Below are 14,235 nucleotides of genomic sequence, written 5' to 3' on the forward strand. Positions count from 1 at the left end.
ATGTAATATTACAAATATAGGGATCAGAATATTTTAAGAATAAAAACAAATTGCTGTTATGCAAATATGAACTGTAAGACGTAAGTTCCAGAATGTGGAAGATTGGTTTCTCAGAATCTATAGAGTCAATTGCCATTTTGAGTATCTACTACAAGAAAACCACTTACATTTCAGACTTGAATGATATCACTTAACAGGCAGGTTTCATTTTCAGGTTTTACACATTGAAGGAGGCAGAGATGAATGAAGAGCTTCAGTTTTAATACATAAAAGTACAGATGTCATTTTTGTATTAGAAAGCTTTATTGCAAAATGTCAGCCTCTGATAAGAGGATGCCATAGAAAATTAATTACTATGAACACATATAATTATACATGTTTCTCTACATACAAACAGTATGCAATTACACTACTACAATGTAGAAACTAACTATCATTCACATACATAAACGTATATTCAATTATGTATAACACACCTATCTACAGTACATACAGTCAGAAAACCACATGCCACACATACAGTACATGATAAATGGACCTTTTAGCAACAAACCAGGTAATGTCCAGGGGATGTAGTTATGTGACCGGTGGTCAGGAGACCGCCGGTCACATTACCTCCCCCTACATCCCGCCCCCTCATAATCCCAACGGTCAGCATGCCGACCAACAGGGACTATTATTCCCACTCGTGGGTGTCCACGACACCCATAGAGTGGGAATAGAGCCCTGCGGTAGCCACCGAGCCCGCAGCGTGGTGAGTGCAGCGAGCCCACAAGGGACTTGTTGTGCTCGTCACTCCCCACCCCCCTTCTCCCCCAACGCCAGAATTCCATTGCCGGGATGCCGCCGGTCACGCAATACATCCAATGTCCAGCAGGAGGCTGTCATGTAGGTAAGCACTTCATTGCACCTTCACAGCAGTGACATGCGGTGAGGTGAGGCAGAGCCTTTCCTGTCATACTAACGTTTGTGCCTGAGTTTTGACTGTATAAAGTATATGAAAAATACAAAAATATGTTTGAAATGTCTTCTTTGTATTATTCTATTCATTTTTATAGCCAAAACTCTGAAGTAAAAAGTCTATGGCAGGTGAGGCAGTGCCTCACCTGGCTAACTTTTCCGCACATCTTAGATCAAAACTCACCAAATTTCCAGGAGTTAATCCTGCTGCACCTGTGTATAATGCCCAGATACATGCTTTGGCTCATATATTGCATGTAAATCTGGCTCTCGTGCTAGCCAGTGCCTCCTGAGCTATTTAGCTCACTGCATGTCCGTGCTTCACAGTATATAGTCAATGCTGTACCAGATACATTCATAGATTAGAGTGCAATATGGACATACAGTATGGGCCCTAAAATAGAAGGTTGGATGCAAAAATTCTATGTACAGTGTGGAACAAAATAATTTTTTCAAGGCCCATACACACTAGGCGATTTTGTAAGTGATATTGCTAATTTTTACCTTCCTGAGCTATATCATTTATAATATAGTCCAGTGTGTACACTGATGATGACGGGCGGTGCACACTCCCGGAAGTCGTTAACGACCCCCTCTGTTGTCTGTACATCCAGCTTAATCTGATGATATCATCAGATGCTGCATGTTCGGGACGGCCGTGGCATGATGTCATTGTGGGATATTGCTAGTGATATCTCACAGTGTGTATGCACACTGCAGGAGGCCCAGGAGAAGAAACACTAAGCGATATTGGTGGTCATTACGTGTTGATCGCAGCCAGCAACTTTTTGCTGCTGATGCGATCAACTAGTCCACGCCTATGGGGGAGTGTATTTTAGCTTAGCAGGGCTGCGATCGCTTTTGCAGTCCTGCTAAGCTAAAAAAAAATGAAAGTAAAACTAGCCCTGTACCTACTTACCCTGTGCGACGATCTCAGCGATGCTGGGGCCGGCTTTGACATCAGACATCCGCCCTCCGTTCTTCTGGACACGCTTGCGTTTTCAAATCCACTCCCCAAACACGGCTGGAAAACGCTTCGGTGCCGCCCAGGACCGCCTTCTTCCTGTCAATCTTCTTGCGATCGGCTCTGCGACCGCTTTCTTCGTTCTTCTTGACGTAACCCGGCGACACCCGGCGCCGGGCAACATCGCGCATGTGCAGTGCGACCGATGCGCATGTGTATTCCGGACCCGTTCGCACCGCAGCGACAAACCGCTGCGTGCGAACGGGTCGGGATGACCCCCATTGATCCTGGAGCGAATCGTCTAGTGTGTACTGGCCTTTAGTTTTACTTTATTGTATATGTTGAAAACATGTACATAAGTTATTTCTATATAGCTATTTATCTGTACATCTCCATTTCTCTTTGATTGTACTTTGTCAAGTATGATTCATAAGCATCAAGAGAGCAATAGCACATCATAGCCAAACTATAAGAATATGTTATTATGTAGCAATCACTTTGAAATAAACATGTCTGACATGTATTTTTTTCTGAACTCATGGAGTCTCTAGAAAAACAAATCTTTTTTTAGGCCCTGTAATTATAGGTTTGTTCTAGCACTTGTCTGTCAGTGAGTTTTTTGGACTGGCACACCCATTTATTAGATGTAGACAAGAACTACCCTGCTGCCATGCAAATCACAATGGGAGTTGTTTACTAAATTCAAACGTGCAATAACTCATAGGGATGAATTAGCAATTAGCTCAAAGGCAAGTAGACAGTGAAAGTCAATGACTGGTTGGGTACTCTGATCTAAACAATGAAAGCCAAAGTCTGATTGGGTACTCTCGGTTACTGCGAATCTGAACTATTCAATAAATATCCACTGAAATCTGTAGAAATGTAGTGTTGGCACAATATAAAGATCACGTTCAGAGGACACAAATCAGGAGATTTCAGACACAAGCTAAAGGTGTTCTGATCTTGCAGCAAAACCACAACATACTAAATACATTCATGTTTCTATAAACAGTTTTAAGTGAAATTGTGTCTTTTTTTAACCCATCTGAATGGGGTACAGTGAGGTTCTGTCTTTCCCAGTCCCCCCAACAAGATTTCTATGATCTCCTCCATGTGTCATCTCCATTGTCCCAGTTCTGTATCTCACACATATCAACCTGTGTGTTCTCAGATCCAAACATCCTAGGACATTCTGAATACTTCAAGAACACTGGCAGCTCCATGCATGCGGTAGAAGATGCCAAAAGGAAGACAGATGTTGGTAATTATGGTCCATACAGTGGGTCCATAGAATTTCATCTCTAAATTATTCTTTAACTGTGGGCGAGCACCAAATGCCGGCATGAGCCAAAGCTGTGAATAGAGAAGTAAAAGAACTAAGAAAACCGCAATGGTCACAAACAGGGGATAAAAATAAAATATATCTATATGTTTATCTTTGTGTGATATATATATATATATATATATATATATATATACATATATCACACAAAGACTCTGTACTCACCATAATAAGTCACCATAATAAGCATTGGGGTTTACATATATTGATCCCCCGTCAAGGGACCCCATTTTTCTGCAAGTCCTACTGTATCAATCAGAATTATAAACATGGAAATTGCTAACACATTAGTGTTAAAGTTTGTGTATGCTAAAGAAGAGGGGTCCCTTAACGGTAGCTGCAAGCTTAAATGCATTGAACAATATATGAACTAAACACCATTATATATTATGGTGAATGCAGAGCCTTTGTGATTTTCATTCAAATAATGTGGTCACATACCATACTGCACCCCAAATCCGGGTATGGTGAGAGCATTACACTAATGCAATACATACATATACATATATAGATAGATAGATAGATAGATAGATAGATAGATAGATTAAGCAACTCAAAATATATTGGAGCATGGAGGGTAGTAGTGGCATGCAGTTCGGGCTTGTAATAAGAGTCATCAAACTCTATATGTTTGTAAACATGTGAAGCGCCTCTACTATCCTCCATGCATTTATATATATATATATATATATAATAGAACAAATGACCTGCGGCACTCAGAGACTTGATATATATATATATACATGAGTGCTGGCTTGTCTACTTTTTCTGCATCGCTGGAGAAGTGAGTGTTTTTATATATATATATATATATATATAATATGCACAAAGTCCGGCACTCACTGTTACTTGAAGTGCTGTCCCCGTTGCCTTCCGCAAATACAGCTGACACTGTTATATAGAGAGAGATTGAACGGCGGCACTCAGGAAATAAGACACAAACACAGCCACTTGTATAGGCCTATACAAGTGGCGGTGTTTGTGTCTTATTTCCTGAGTGCCGCCGTTCAATCTCTCTCTCTCTATATATATATATATATATATATATATATATATATATATATTGCAGCATTTTTCCCTGACGACGACGGGTTGCCCCATCCTCTTGGAGGGCTCCAGGGCAGGTTATCCCAATTATTCATGGGAGAGTGATGGATATTTGCTTCCATATTATATATACTATATGCTGAAGAGATGGTGTGTTCACTGTCTTTTATGTTCTATTAAAACTCTTTGGACTATTTATGGTTGTGTGCTGGCCCCTGCACCTTCTAGAGGATGTGGATTAGAGGATGGACTTCTATATTATATATATATATATATATATATATATATATACACATACACTGTATGTATATATATATATATATATATATATATACTGTATATATATATATATATATACCTACATACAGTCACAGGTAATGGCCTTACTCAGAGGAGAACTTTGCAAAAAATACATCTTGCAGCATGACACTTAATAGTCAACGTTTCTGAGGACCTTTTTAATCCTCTTTCGTCACGACAATAAAATGACGAAAGAGGATTAAAAAGGTCCTAAGAATCGTTGACCGATTAAGTGACATGCTGTGAGATTAATTTTTACAAAGTTCCGGCCATTACATGTGACTGAATACTTTACAAGGCAAGGACACCGGGAGTGGTTGAGCATGTCAATGTAGTGGTGTCATCTATATGTATTTGCAGAATTCAACACATACATATTAGCGTCTGAAGTGTGCACCTGAATTTTGTATACTTTGAAGCTAGTGACTGCTAGTGACTGCCTTCTTTTTGCTCTCCACCCATCTATCCATAGTTTTTGTTTTTTGTTTTTTTATCAGAGCATAGTTCCTACCAATATACTGTAACTTGTATTTCAGAGACCCAAAGTATGGTAAATCCCACATTAAAATTCTAAAACGTTATTGGGGTTTCACAATTGAAAGGTTACCTGGTAGATGGGCATCCACACATTGATCAAAATGTACACTAAGAACATCATGTGTATCCTAAATGTCAGCTTATGGAAACTATATTTTTGCCCAGTTCAACAGATACTTAAGGGCAGATGTACTAAGCCTTGGACAGTGATACAGTGGGGAGAGATAAAGTGCCAGCCAATAAGCTCCTGTCATTTCAAACACAGCATGTAACATGACAGTTAGGTGCTGATTGGCTTGTACTTTATCTCACCCCCACTTTATCACTCTCTAAGGATTAGTACATCTCCCCTTATTGTTTGAAATGTGCAAATGCATTTGTATTCTGTGTTCTATTCAGTCAAAGCAGCTGTGACTGCCCTGCAAGTCCCTATATACCATAGGTTCTCAAACTCGGTCCTCATGAGCTCACACAGTGCATGTTTTGCAGGTAACCCAGCAAGTGCACAGGTGTATTAATTACTCACTGACACATTTAAAAAGGTCCACAGGTGGAGCAAATTATTTCACTTGTGATTCTGTGAGGAGACCTGCAAGACATGCACTGTGTGGGGTCCTGAGGACCAAGTTTGAGAACCTCTGCTATATACTGTATAATTAGTAGAGATGTGCGGGTTCGGGTTTTACTTGGTTTTATTCAGATTTACTCGGTTCTCAAAACGGCATCTCATTGGCTATCCAAAACAAGAGACATCCGTGAGCCAATAAGATGCCGTTTTGAGAACCGAGTAAAACCGAGCCCACTCATCTCTAATAATTAGATAAACAAAGACAAATGAGACAGTGCTACATAGTCCAGGAAACAAATTAAAATATATAAAACACCAAAATATTAAGATGCAGTTTAAGTTTAATATATATTTTATTCTGGATAATTTAACACTGTCTTTTTGTCTTTGTGGATTTGTCATTGCCATACGGAATTGGACTACAAGAATGAGATCTTGGATGACCAATAGTAATGTCTGTATTATTATTTTAATGTAATGAATTGTATTTATCACAATACTTACTATGATATTACTCAGCAGTAGAAAAAGTGAAATCTCCTGAACAAGTCTTCTTTTTAAGTTCCAAGGAAGATCTTGTGTGTTTTGCATTTCATTAACCATTGCATTGGTGCCAGGTAATGTGGATTCTGGGGATGCTCCTTCTTGCAGAGGGGGAGCAACATCTTCATTTGTATAAACAAGTTCTTTATGAGGATCCGGAGGTGTATCACTGAATGGTTCTCTATGTAGCCCTTCAATGATAAAGGTATTCTGCAATGTAAGCTGTACAATCATGAGTAATGAGTAAACCAGATTTAAAGCATTAATCAGCTCCCCAGGAGTTGTGGCAACCATTGCTACTATGGAGTAATAAGAGATACAGTACTGTCCCAGTGCTGCTCCCAGAAGTAGGGTCACATCTAAAGTGCGAGTCGGGTTCTTATGTCCATCCATGTCTCTCTTGTCAAATCTGTAAATGATGGTGCCAGTGAGTGAGCCCATGGACATAAGGCTGAGGACCACAATGTTGAATGAATAGAACATAATGTGAGCCTGGTAGCTTTTATCTTGAATATTGACATGCACTTTGTATGTAACAAGAGCTGCAATTCCACCAAGAAGGACTATTCCTCCCAGAAAAAGGCCCACAAAGATACTATGAAAGCAGAAACAAGGGTTAAAAGGGCGGTGGGATGGCATGTTGTCATCCATTTTGCGGCCAACATTCTTCCACATGACATATGTCATAGCTGAAGCAAAGAGGCTATACTCTATGTTAAACGGGTAAAGGTAATAGTATCCTGTCTGGAAGACGTGGCACAAGTGATTGCTGCAGCGGCAGGTGTGTCCATGCGCTCCACCTGAATCTAGAAGAGAGTAATAAGTGAGTTAATAAATAAATAAAAGATGCCATGCCATATATTCTGCTACGACATTCATTTTTCATACCTCTGTGATCATGGTACCCAACTGTGCTGGTCAGGTCATTCAAGTCATCCTCCAGGTCTCGGGTCTGGTGGACAGACTCATCCGTCACTGCAGCCATCCAAATACTGAGATTTGTTATAAGTACCAACATAAGGCCGTATCTGAAAAGAATAATGATTTACAACTATATCAATATAGAAGGTATTCCGCAGCTGCATTCTTAATGGGAGGAAAATGTCCTTAGCTATTAGGTGGCAGAAGAACTACAGGCACTGCAATTGTCTCTTTGGTGAAAAAAAGACTATTGTTCTTTTAAATGGTATTACGTTACAAAGTTATCATTTCTGGGAAATAATTTATCCTATGGCTATCACGTTCATAAAAGGGAAATCAGTTTAATTTGGTTAAGGGCCCCATACACTAGAATGATAATGCCCGATCTCAGACAATTTCGGGCATTCGGGCTGATATTTCGGGTGAAATCGGGCATTTTGGAGGTTTTTCCAATCCAATGCGCGTTCCTGTGAGGGTCGGATCGGCTCCCCTAGATCGTTAGTGCTGCACTCGTGATATGTCGGTTCCCGCAGGCATGGCTGGGATCGCATACGATATATCGCATGCAAAATGTACCAAATCGTTTGGAATCATATGGAACCACTCCCGGGAAGCTCCCGGGAGAGTTCAAGGGAAATCGCCTCCGACTTCAGCCTCAGACATATCGTTGTAGTGTATGGGACCCTTTAGTTTTGGTGAGAGGGTTCTGTTGAACATGGGGATGTACAGTATACTGTGTTTTGTCTAATGAGGATGCACTCACCTGGAAATGTTGGTGTGAATCTGTACGCAGTGTTTGCTTGAGACCCATAGAAAATATGTCTGAAAAACATGAATGAAACATTAAAGCAATTCCTTTTTTGTGTGGATTGTTTTTTAGTTGCAAGCCAAAAAGTAGCACACAAGGGGGACATTTACCTGAAGGATGATGAAAGCACTCTGCACCATGGGGTGAATCAGCTTGATTGGTGACTCACAATCAATATAGCTTATGTAATATCCTATCTTAAATACATCAAGAACCAGACTGCAGATCCCAAAAAACACAAGACCACCTAAAAGAGGATGAACAAAGTAACCTTAATGACCTTAATTAAAAGCTACATAAATGATTTTAAATTATTTTATAACAATCTTATTACCTGCTAAATCAGTAAATAGTTGAAAAAAAACAAAAAACTGTATCGTGTTACCCGGGAATACGACCCTGGTAGCTATCAGGGTCGAAGTCGAGAAGGACCCTGTTAACAGTGCCATGTAAACGTACAATCCCGTTTATCCCACCCGGGTCATGCTAAAAGCATAGTGAGAGCCAGCTCTCTGGTGCTTGGAGATGATGTCCAGCTGCGGGGAGAATGGAGTTTCAAGCTGCTGTGACAGAGCTTGAAACTGTTTTCCAGTACCCTGGTCAGATCAGGGTTTTTGAGGAATTTTGGTGGAATTACACAGTAGAAGGCTGCCAGCTCATTATTTGGTAAATGGCGCATAACATTCACCAAACAGAGTAGTTGAAGAACTACTTACACACTGATTCGTTAATGGCTGGAACTATCCACCAACCAGAGGGCAGAATGCTGTCACATGGTTTGTACAGCTCAACTAGAGACTACAGGAGTAGGTAATTCACTTGTGTAACATCTAGGGTTAGATTTAGCAAAACTTCGAGAGAGATAAGGTGGAGAGATATACAGTACCAACTAATCAGTTTCTGTCATTCACAGGTTATGTTTTAAAATGACAGGAGCTATTTGGTACTTTGTGATCTATTTACTAAATCTTGGAGAATGATAAAGTGGAGAAAGATAAAGGGCCAGACAATCAGCTCTTATCTGTCATGTTACAGGCTATGTTTGAAAAATGACAGGAACTGATTGGTTGATACTTTGGGCCTAATTCATGTTTGTACACAGTGCCAATGCGTTCACATTGGGGGAGTTAACTGGGTATGATGACAAAAACGCTAGCATGTCATGGCTGTTTTTGAGACGCGTACAGTGGTGCTTAAAAGTTTGTGAAACCTTCAGAATTTTCTATATTTCTTGCAACAAGACAATGACCCAAAGCACACAAGTCAACGTCCTGACCTTAATGAAATCGAAACGTTGTGGAAGGACCTGAAGCGAGCAGGTCATTGGAGGAAACTCCCCAACATACCACAGTTGAAGCTGTTTTGTACGGAGGAATGGGGTAAGATTCCTCTAAGCCAAAGGTTCTCAAACTCGGTCCTCAGGACCCCACACAGTGCATGTTTTGCAGGTAACCCAACAGGATCACAGGTGTATTAATTACTCACTGAAACATTTTAAAAGGTCCACAGGTGGAGCAAATTATTTCACTTGTGATTCTGTGAGGAGACCTGCAAAACATGCACTGTGTGGGGTCCTGAGGACCGAGTTTGAGAACCTGTGCTCTAAGCCGATGTTCAGGACTAGTAAACAATTACCAGAAACGTTTACATGCAGTTATTGCTGCACAAGGGGGTCATACCAGATACTGAAAGCAAAGGTTCACATACTTTTGCCACTCACAGATATGTGATATTGGATCATTTTCCTCAAAAGAAAAAAGAGCACATCCTAATTTTTTGTCTCATTTGTTTGATTTTGTTCTTTATCTACTTTTAGGACTTGTGTGAAAATCTGAGGTATTTTCAGACCAAATTTCAGCAGAAATATAGAAAATTCTGAAGTGTTTACAAATTTTTGAACACCACTGTATCTGCCTTCAGTTATGATCATGTATGTAGAGAAACATGGCGGCAGCGTTGCTACTGCCATGGCCAGTCTGCACAGCCATAGGGCTACCCTAGCAATCAATATTCCTAATCTTTGTTATTGCATATAGGCTGCTTATGTGTAAACAGTTGTGAATGAGTCTGCTAGGGGCATCTATCTTCTCTCCTGTGTGGAAGCTACACTTGCGATTAGCAGCGTAGGCTGCATATAAACATGAATTAGGCCCTTTATTCCTCTCGAAGGCTTAGTAAATCGACTCTAATGTCTTTCTTCACTTTATCTCTCCTCCGGTTCTTGTCTTCTTCTCCAGTGACGCAGACCAGCTGGACACAAAAACAAAACAATTCCTGGCACTGTGATTACATAGATATGTAAGCTGCTCTCTCAGGGGCAATTGTTTTTTTACCCCTATAATGGAAACTAAAAAAACAGACAAACGAGAGAGCGCTAATCTATGACACTGAGGAAGCCGCCGATGCTTGTGAGTAGGCGGGGAAACGTGTCTGTCAATACCTCCGGTTACAGACCACAGACTACAGCGGACGGAAAGATATCAGCTGGTCGGCTGTATCACACCCTTGCAGGAGGGGAACGCTGGATCATTCATCTGCCCACGGACTCCAGATAAGGTCGAGAAAACGAGCACCGGCCGGGAAGGCAAAGCCTTTTTTCCGTGGCTAAAGCATATGGTTGAATCCACTCCATAAAAGGCTATCTGTGAGAAATTAGCCAGGAGGATTATCACCTGCACCGTGACTAAACAGAGGCGCATGTATGGTATACCTACATTTCTATTTACAAATTGCTGCAGCACAGTGACTATTATTTATAAATCAGCTTTGCATTAATCACTTTAATACCATTAACCAGCTGGGAGCAAGAATGCACTTTATCTAATATTACTAACACATGTTTCATCAATTAGACTAACGGACTTATGGACAGAAGTATTATAAAAGTTAACACTCATTCATATGTTCCAGTATGAGGCTGGGAAGCTGCTGAGCAGTGTATCTGAGTATAATTGATACATTGTTGGACACAAGTTATATACATAGTGTCCGGTTTACTGGAAATATATTTTAAGCCCTGGATACTTGAGGAATAAGGAAAACAATTCAAACAAAGTGGGGCAGTTATACCTACATGTGCACATGTATTAAATCATTTTGAGTTTAATTAGTGATTAATTGGTTTTTAGGATTTTATGGTTATATTGTAATTTTTTAATATGTGTTTATGTACTGCCGGCCGGCAATAAGTTCAGAATTATTGGAATTGGAAAAATAAAAATCCACCTTGGATGTGATTAGTGCTCTCTCGTTTGTCTGTTTTTTCAGCTGGACACAATACCGCCACTAAGCTCTCCCCCCCTCCCAGAGTTCTGGGGTCTGTTTTTTTTGTTTTTATCAATACAGGCAACAGCGGGATGGGAGTATGTATGATTATATCACCAGAGATCTGCAGTCTAATTATTAATTACTACAGGTTTTTTTGATTATTACAAGCTTGAGGGTGGAAGTGTATTTACAAAAATGACACCAGAAGTCTCCATGTCTTATATTATTGTTCAACATTGTGTGTGAACGTACCCTAGATAATTTCTTTTTGCGTAAGCTTTCCACACCATAAAGTGCTGAAATCTGCAAAACAGCAGAACCCATGTTCTTTCTAATGAACCTAGGCACTATGGGAGTCATTCCGAGTTGATCGCACGCTGCAACTTTTTGCAGGCCGTGCAATCAGATAGACGCCGCCTATGGGGGAGTGTATAGTAGCTTAGCAAGTGTGCGATCGCATGTGCAGGGGAGCGGGGCAAAAACGTTTTGTGCAGTTTCTGAGTAGCTCTGTACTTACTCAGCCGCTGCGACCTCTTCAGCCTGTCAGGTCCCGGAATTGACGTCAGACACCTGCCCTGCAAATGCCTGGACACGCCTGCGTTTCCCTCACCACTCCTAAAAAACGATCAGTTGACACCCAGATCCGCCTCCCTGCTGTCAATCTTCTTTCGGGCTCTGCTGCGATGGCTTCCCTCGCTGTTCTTGTCGCTGCCTGGCGATGGCCGTCGCCGGGCAACGACATGCCTGCGCATTGCCGCCCGCGCGCATACGCAGTTGTGACCCATTCACACGGCTGCGAAAAATTGCAGCATGCGAACGGGTCGGAATGACCCCCTATGTATCTAATGGTCAATCCGTATATCCCATGAATAATATCAGCTTTCTTCAACTGTACCAGAATGTATGTCTTCCATCAGACAAGTTTTATTAGCTGGATTAAAGTAAACAGATCATTTGGTTCTTTCTAGTATTGACTTAACTCAAAGGTGTTTTGTAATAAAAATGTCTCCCTAATGGAAATGAGGATTGCAACATAGCCTGGTTAAAACCATATGACACAATGCTCTGTGTTGTAAACTGGTCTCTGGAATGTTGTTTTGTATAGGTGTTACTAAAATGATCTTTATATTGAATGGTAGTGATCAGAATGCTCCATATATTGTATCTTGGAAACTAGAATGTTCACTGCATTTATACTAGTTAGTAGAATGTTCTCCAAACTGTACACATGACCTCTGCTTTGTCATATGATTCTAGTGGGTGCTGCATTTAAGTATTTCTCTTTGATATAATTTTTTATACCCTGTATTGGCTATATAAACACACCCACATTAAACAAACCATGCCTACTACAAGTTTTTGTCATACCAATATTTCTATACTTGAAAGCTGTTAGAAAAGTCAGGGCCATTTGCTTAAGCTTGCCCTCAAACTAAAATGGGCAATCTGCCCCTTGTCTGTGCTGTACACTCATATTCCTGTCAGAGTATGTGCAGCTCATGTCCATGTCTGTGTACCCCTGTGTCTGTCTGAGTGTAAACCTGGGCCGGACTGGTCATCTATCACTTCTGGCTAATGCCAGAAGGGCTGATTGCCTAATGGGCCGGTCAGGCCACCTTAAAGACTGGCCAAGCAGTTCCGTCTTCCTGTGCTTTACTTGTCTGGCATGCAGAGAGATGGGGCGTACTGCAAGGCCATGCCCTGTTACTAATGACATGCCCCCATTAACAGTGACCATGCCTTTTTCCGTGTGCACTTACAAGGCCAGGGCCGATTTGAGGCTCCAGTCCGTCACTGATGTAAACCTCATATGCATAAATGTCTGTGCTGTGCACCACCTGCCAGTCTGTATGTGTTACGTACACCATGTCTGTCTGTATTTATAGTGTGCCTTAATTATTTTTAGTTTCTGTTATTTGCAACTTTGGTGCCTAATTACCTCGGAGCCACACAGGTCCTGCGTGTGAGTCTTTGTACAGTACTGCATTTTTTCGGCATGAGAAATAGAATTGGAATATCATCCAGACAGTGGAGAGCAGCATGAGAATGACTAGTAACGCAAGGACATCTGTATCCTTCACAGTAACCTCTTCTAAGGAACCACTGCTCACAAGCACGCAGGCAATCAGACCAACATTAATGGCCAGTAATGCAGACAGCAAGCGACCTCCTTTCTTCCAGACATCAGAGCGAACTGTTGGGTTAGCATGCTCATGACTTAGTGTAGGCACATCCACCTGAACAACGGAAGTGGCCAAAACTGTGGCATCTGCTGAAGCAGGAGGCAGGGACACTGGCTCTTCATGAACTGTATTAGGTACATGTATATCTTGACTTTGGCCAATGTGAGGCACTTCCAATTCCTGTTGGGCTGTTTTCATGTTGCCCATCTTCCACAGACCAGTCCTAGAAAAAGAACAAAAAGCTTAGTCTAGATCCCTTTATCAAGTCAGGTGTTTGGGGGTTGGCCATTGACGTGGCATTTCATATCTCAGTTATTAATTGTGCAGTTATAAAGCGATTTATATCAGGTTAATTCCATCTTAATAGTGAGTTTCTCTTATTTCACCTCACAGCACCCTATAGGCGAAACCTTGGTTGCCACGTTCCAGAAAAAGGGAGACTGGAAAGGGTTAACACTGCGGGAATAGCTGTAGCAGTTTTAATTAACAGAGCCCAAGTCATCTCATTTAAATGCAAATATGTTCAATAAATCCCTTGCAGAATTCAGAAAGGTCGCAGGTCGGAACTCTCCGCTCTCTTTAGACGTAGAATGTCATAGCAGAATTTCCTGGTATACCATCAGTGGCATTTTCATGAATAGTAAAAGCTCAGGGACCTTTGGCTTATGATTGATTTTAACATTGTCATAAGGGGTTGGCAAGGGTCTTTTCCCTCCCATGTTATGTATCACTCAGACTATGCCAACTGACATAGAACATGCTTGATAACTTCAGACCAAATGATTCAGAGTGAAA

The 14,235-nt window shown here is 41.1% G+C and overlaps 1 protein-coding gene across 1 annotated transcript; it reads right to left on the minus strand.

Moving 5' to 3' along the window:
• Window positions 1-2,207: 2,207 nt before the first annotated feature.
• Window positions 2,208-13,647, minus strand: LOC135057902 (proton channel OTOP2-like). Its single transcript, XM_063963619.1, has 6 exons — window positions 13,197-13,647; window positions 8,101-8,237; window positions 7,946-8,004; window positions 7,150-7,289; window positions 6,223-7,067; window positions 2,208-3,277 (listed from the first exon to the last, which is right to left on the minus strand). Exons 1-6 carry the CDS (start codon window positions 13,645-13,647, stop codon window positions 3,107-3,109), a joined length of 1,803 nt encoding a protein of 600 aa, XP_063819689.1. The 3' UTR covers window positions 2,208-3,106.
• Window positions 13,648-14,235: the final 588 nt, after the last annotated feature.

Source organism: Pseudophryne corroboree, chromosome 3, assembly GCF_028390025.1.
Source record: "Pseudophryne corroboree isolate aPseCor3 chromosome 3, aPseCor3.hap2, whole genome shotgun sequence".
Lineage (NCBI taxonomy): Eukaryota > Metazoa > Chordata > Amphibia > Anura > Myobatrachidae > Pseudophryne > Pseudophryne corroboree.

Coding starts and splice junctions, on each gene's coding strand:
- LOC135057902 (XM_063963619.1), bottom strand. CDS start 13,647: ATGGGCAACATGAAAACAGCCCAACAGGAATTGGAAGTGCCTCACATT. Junction 8,238..13,196: donor AGGACCTGTGTGGCTCCGAG/GTAATTAGGCAC, acceptor ATCCTCTTTTAG/GTGGTCTTGTGTTTTTTGGG. Junction 7,290..7,945: donor ATTCACACCAACATTTCCAG/GTGAGTGCATCC, acceptor TATTCTTTTCAG/ATACGGCCTTATGTTGGTAC.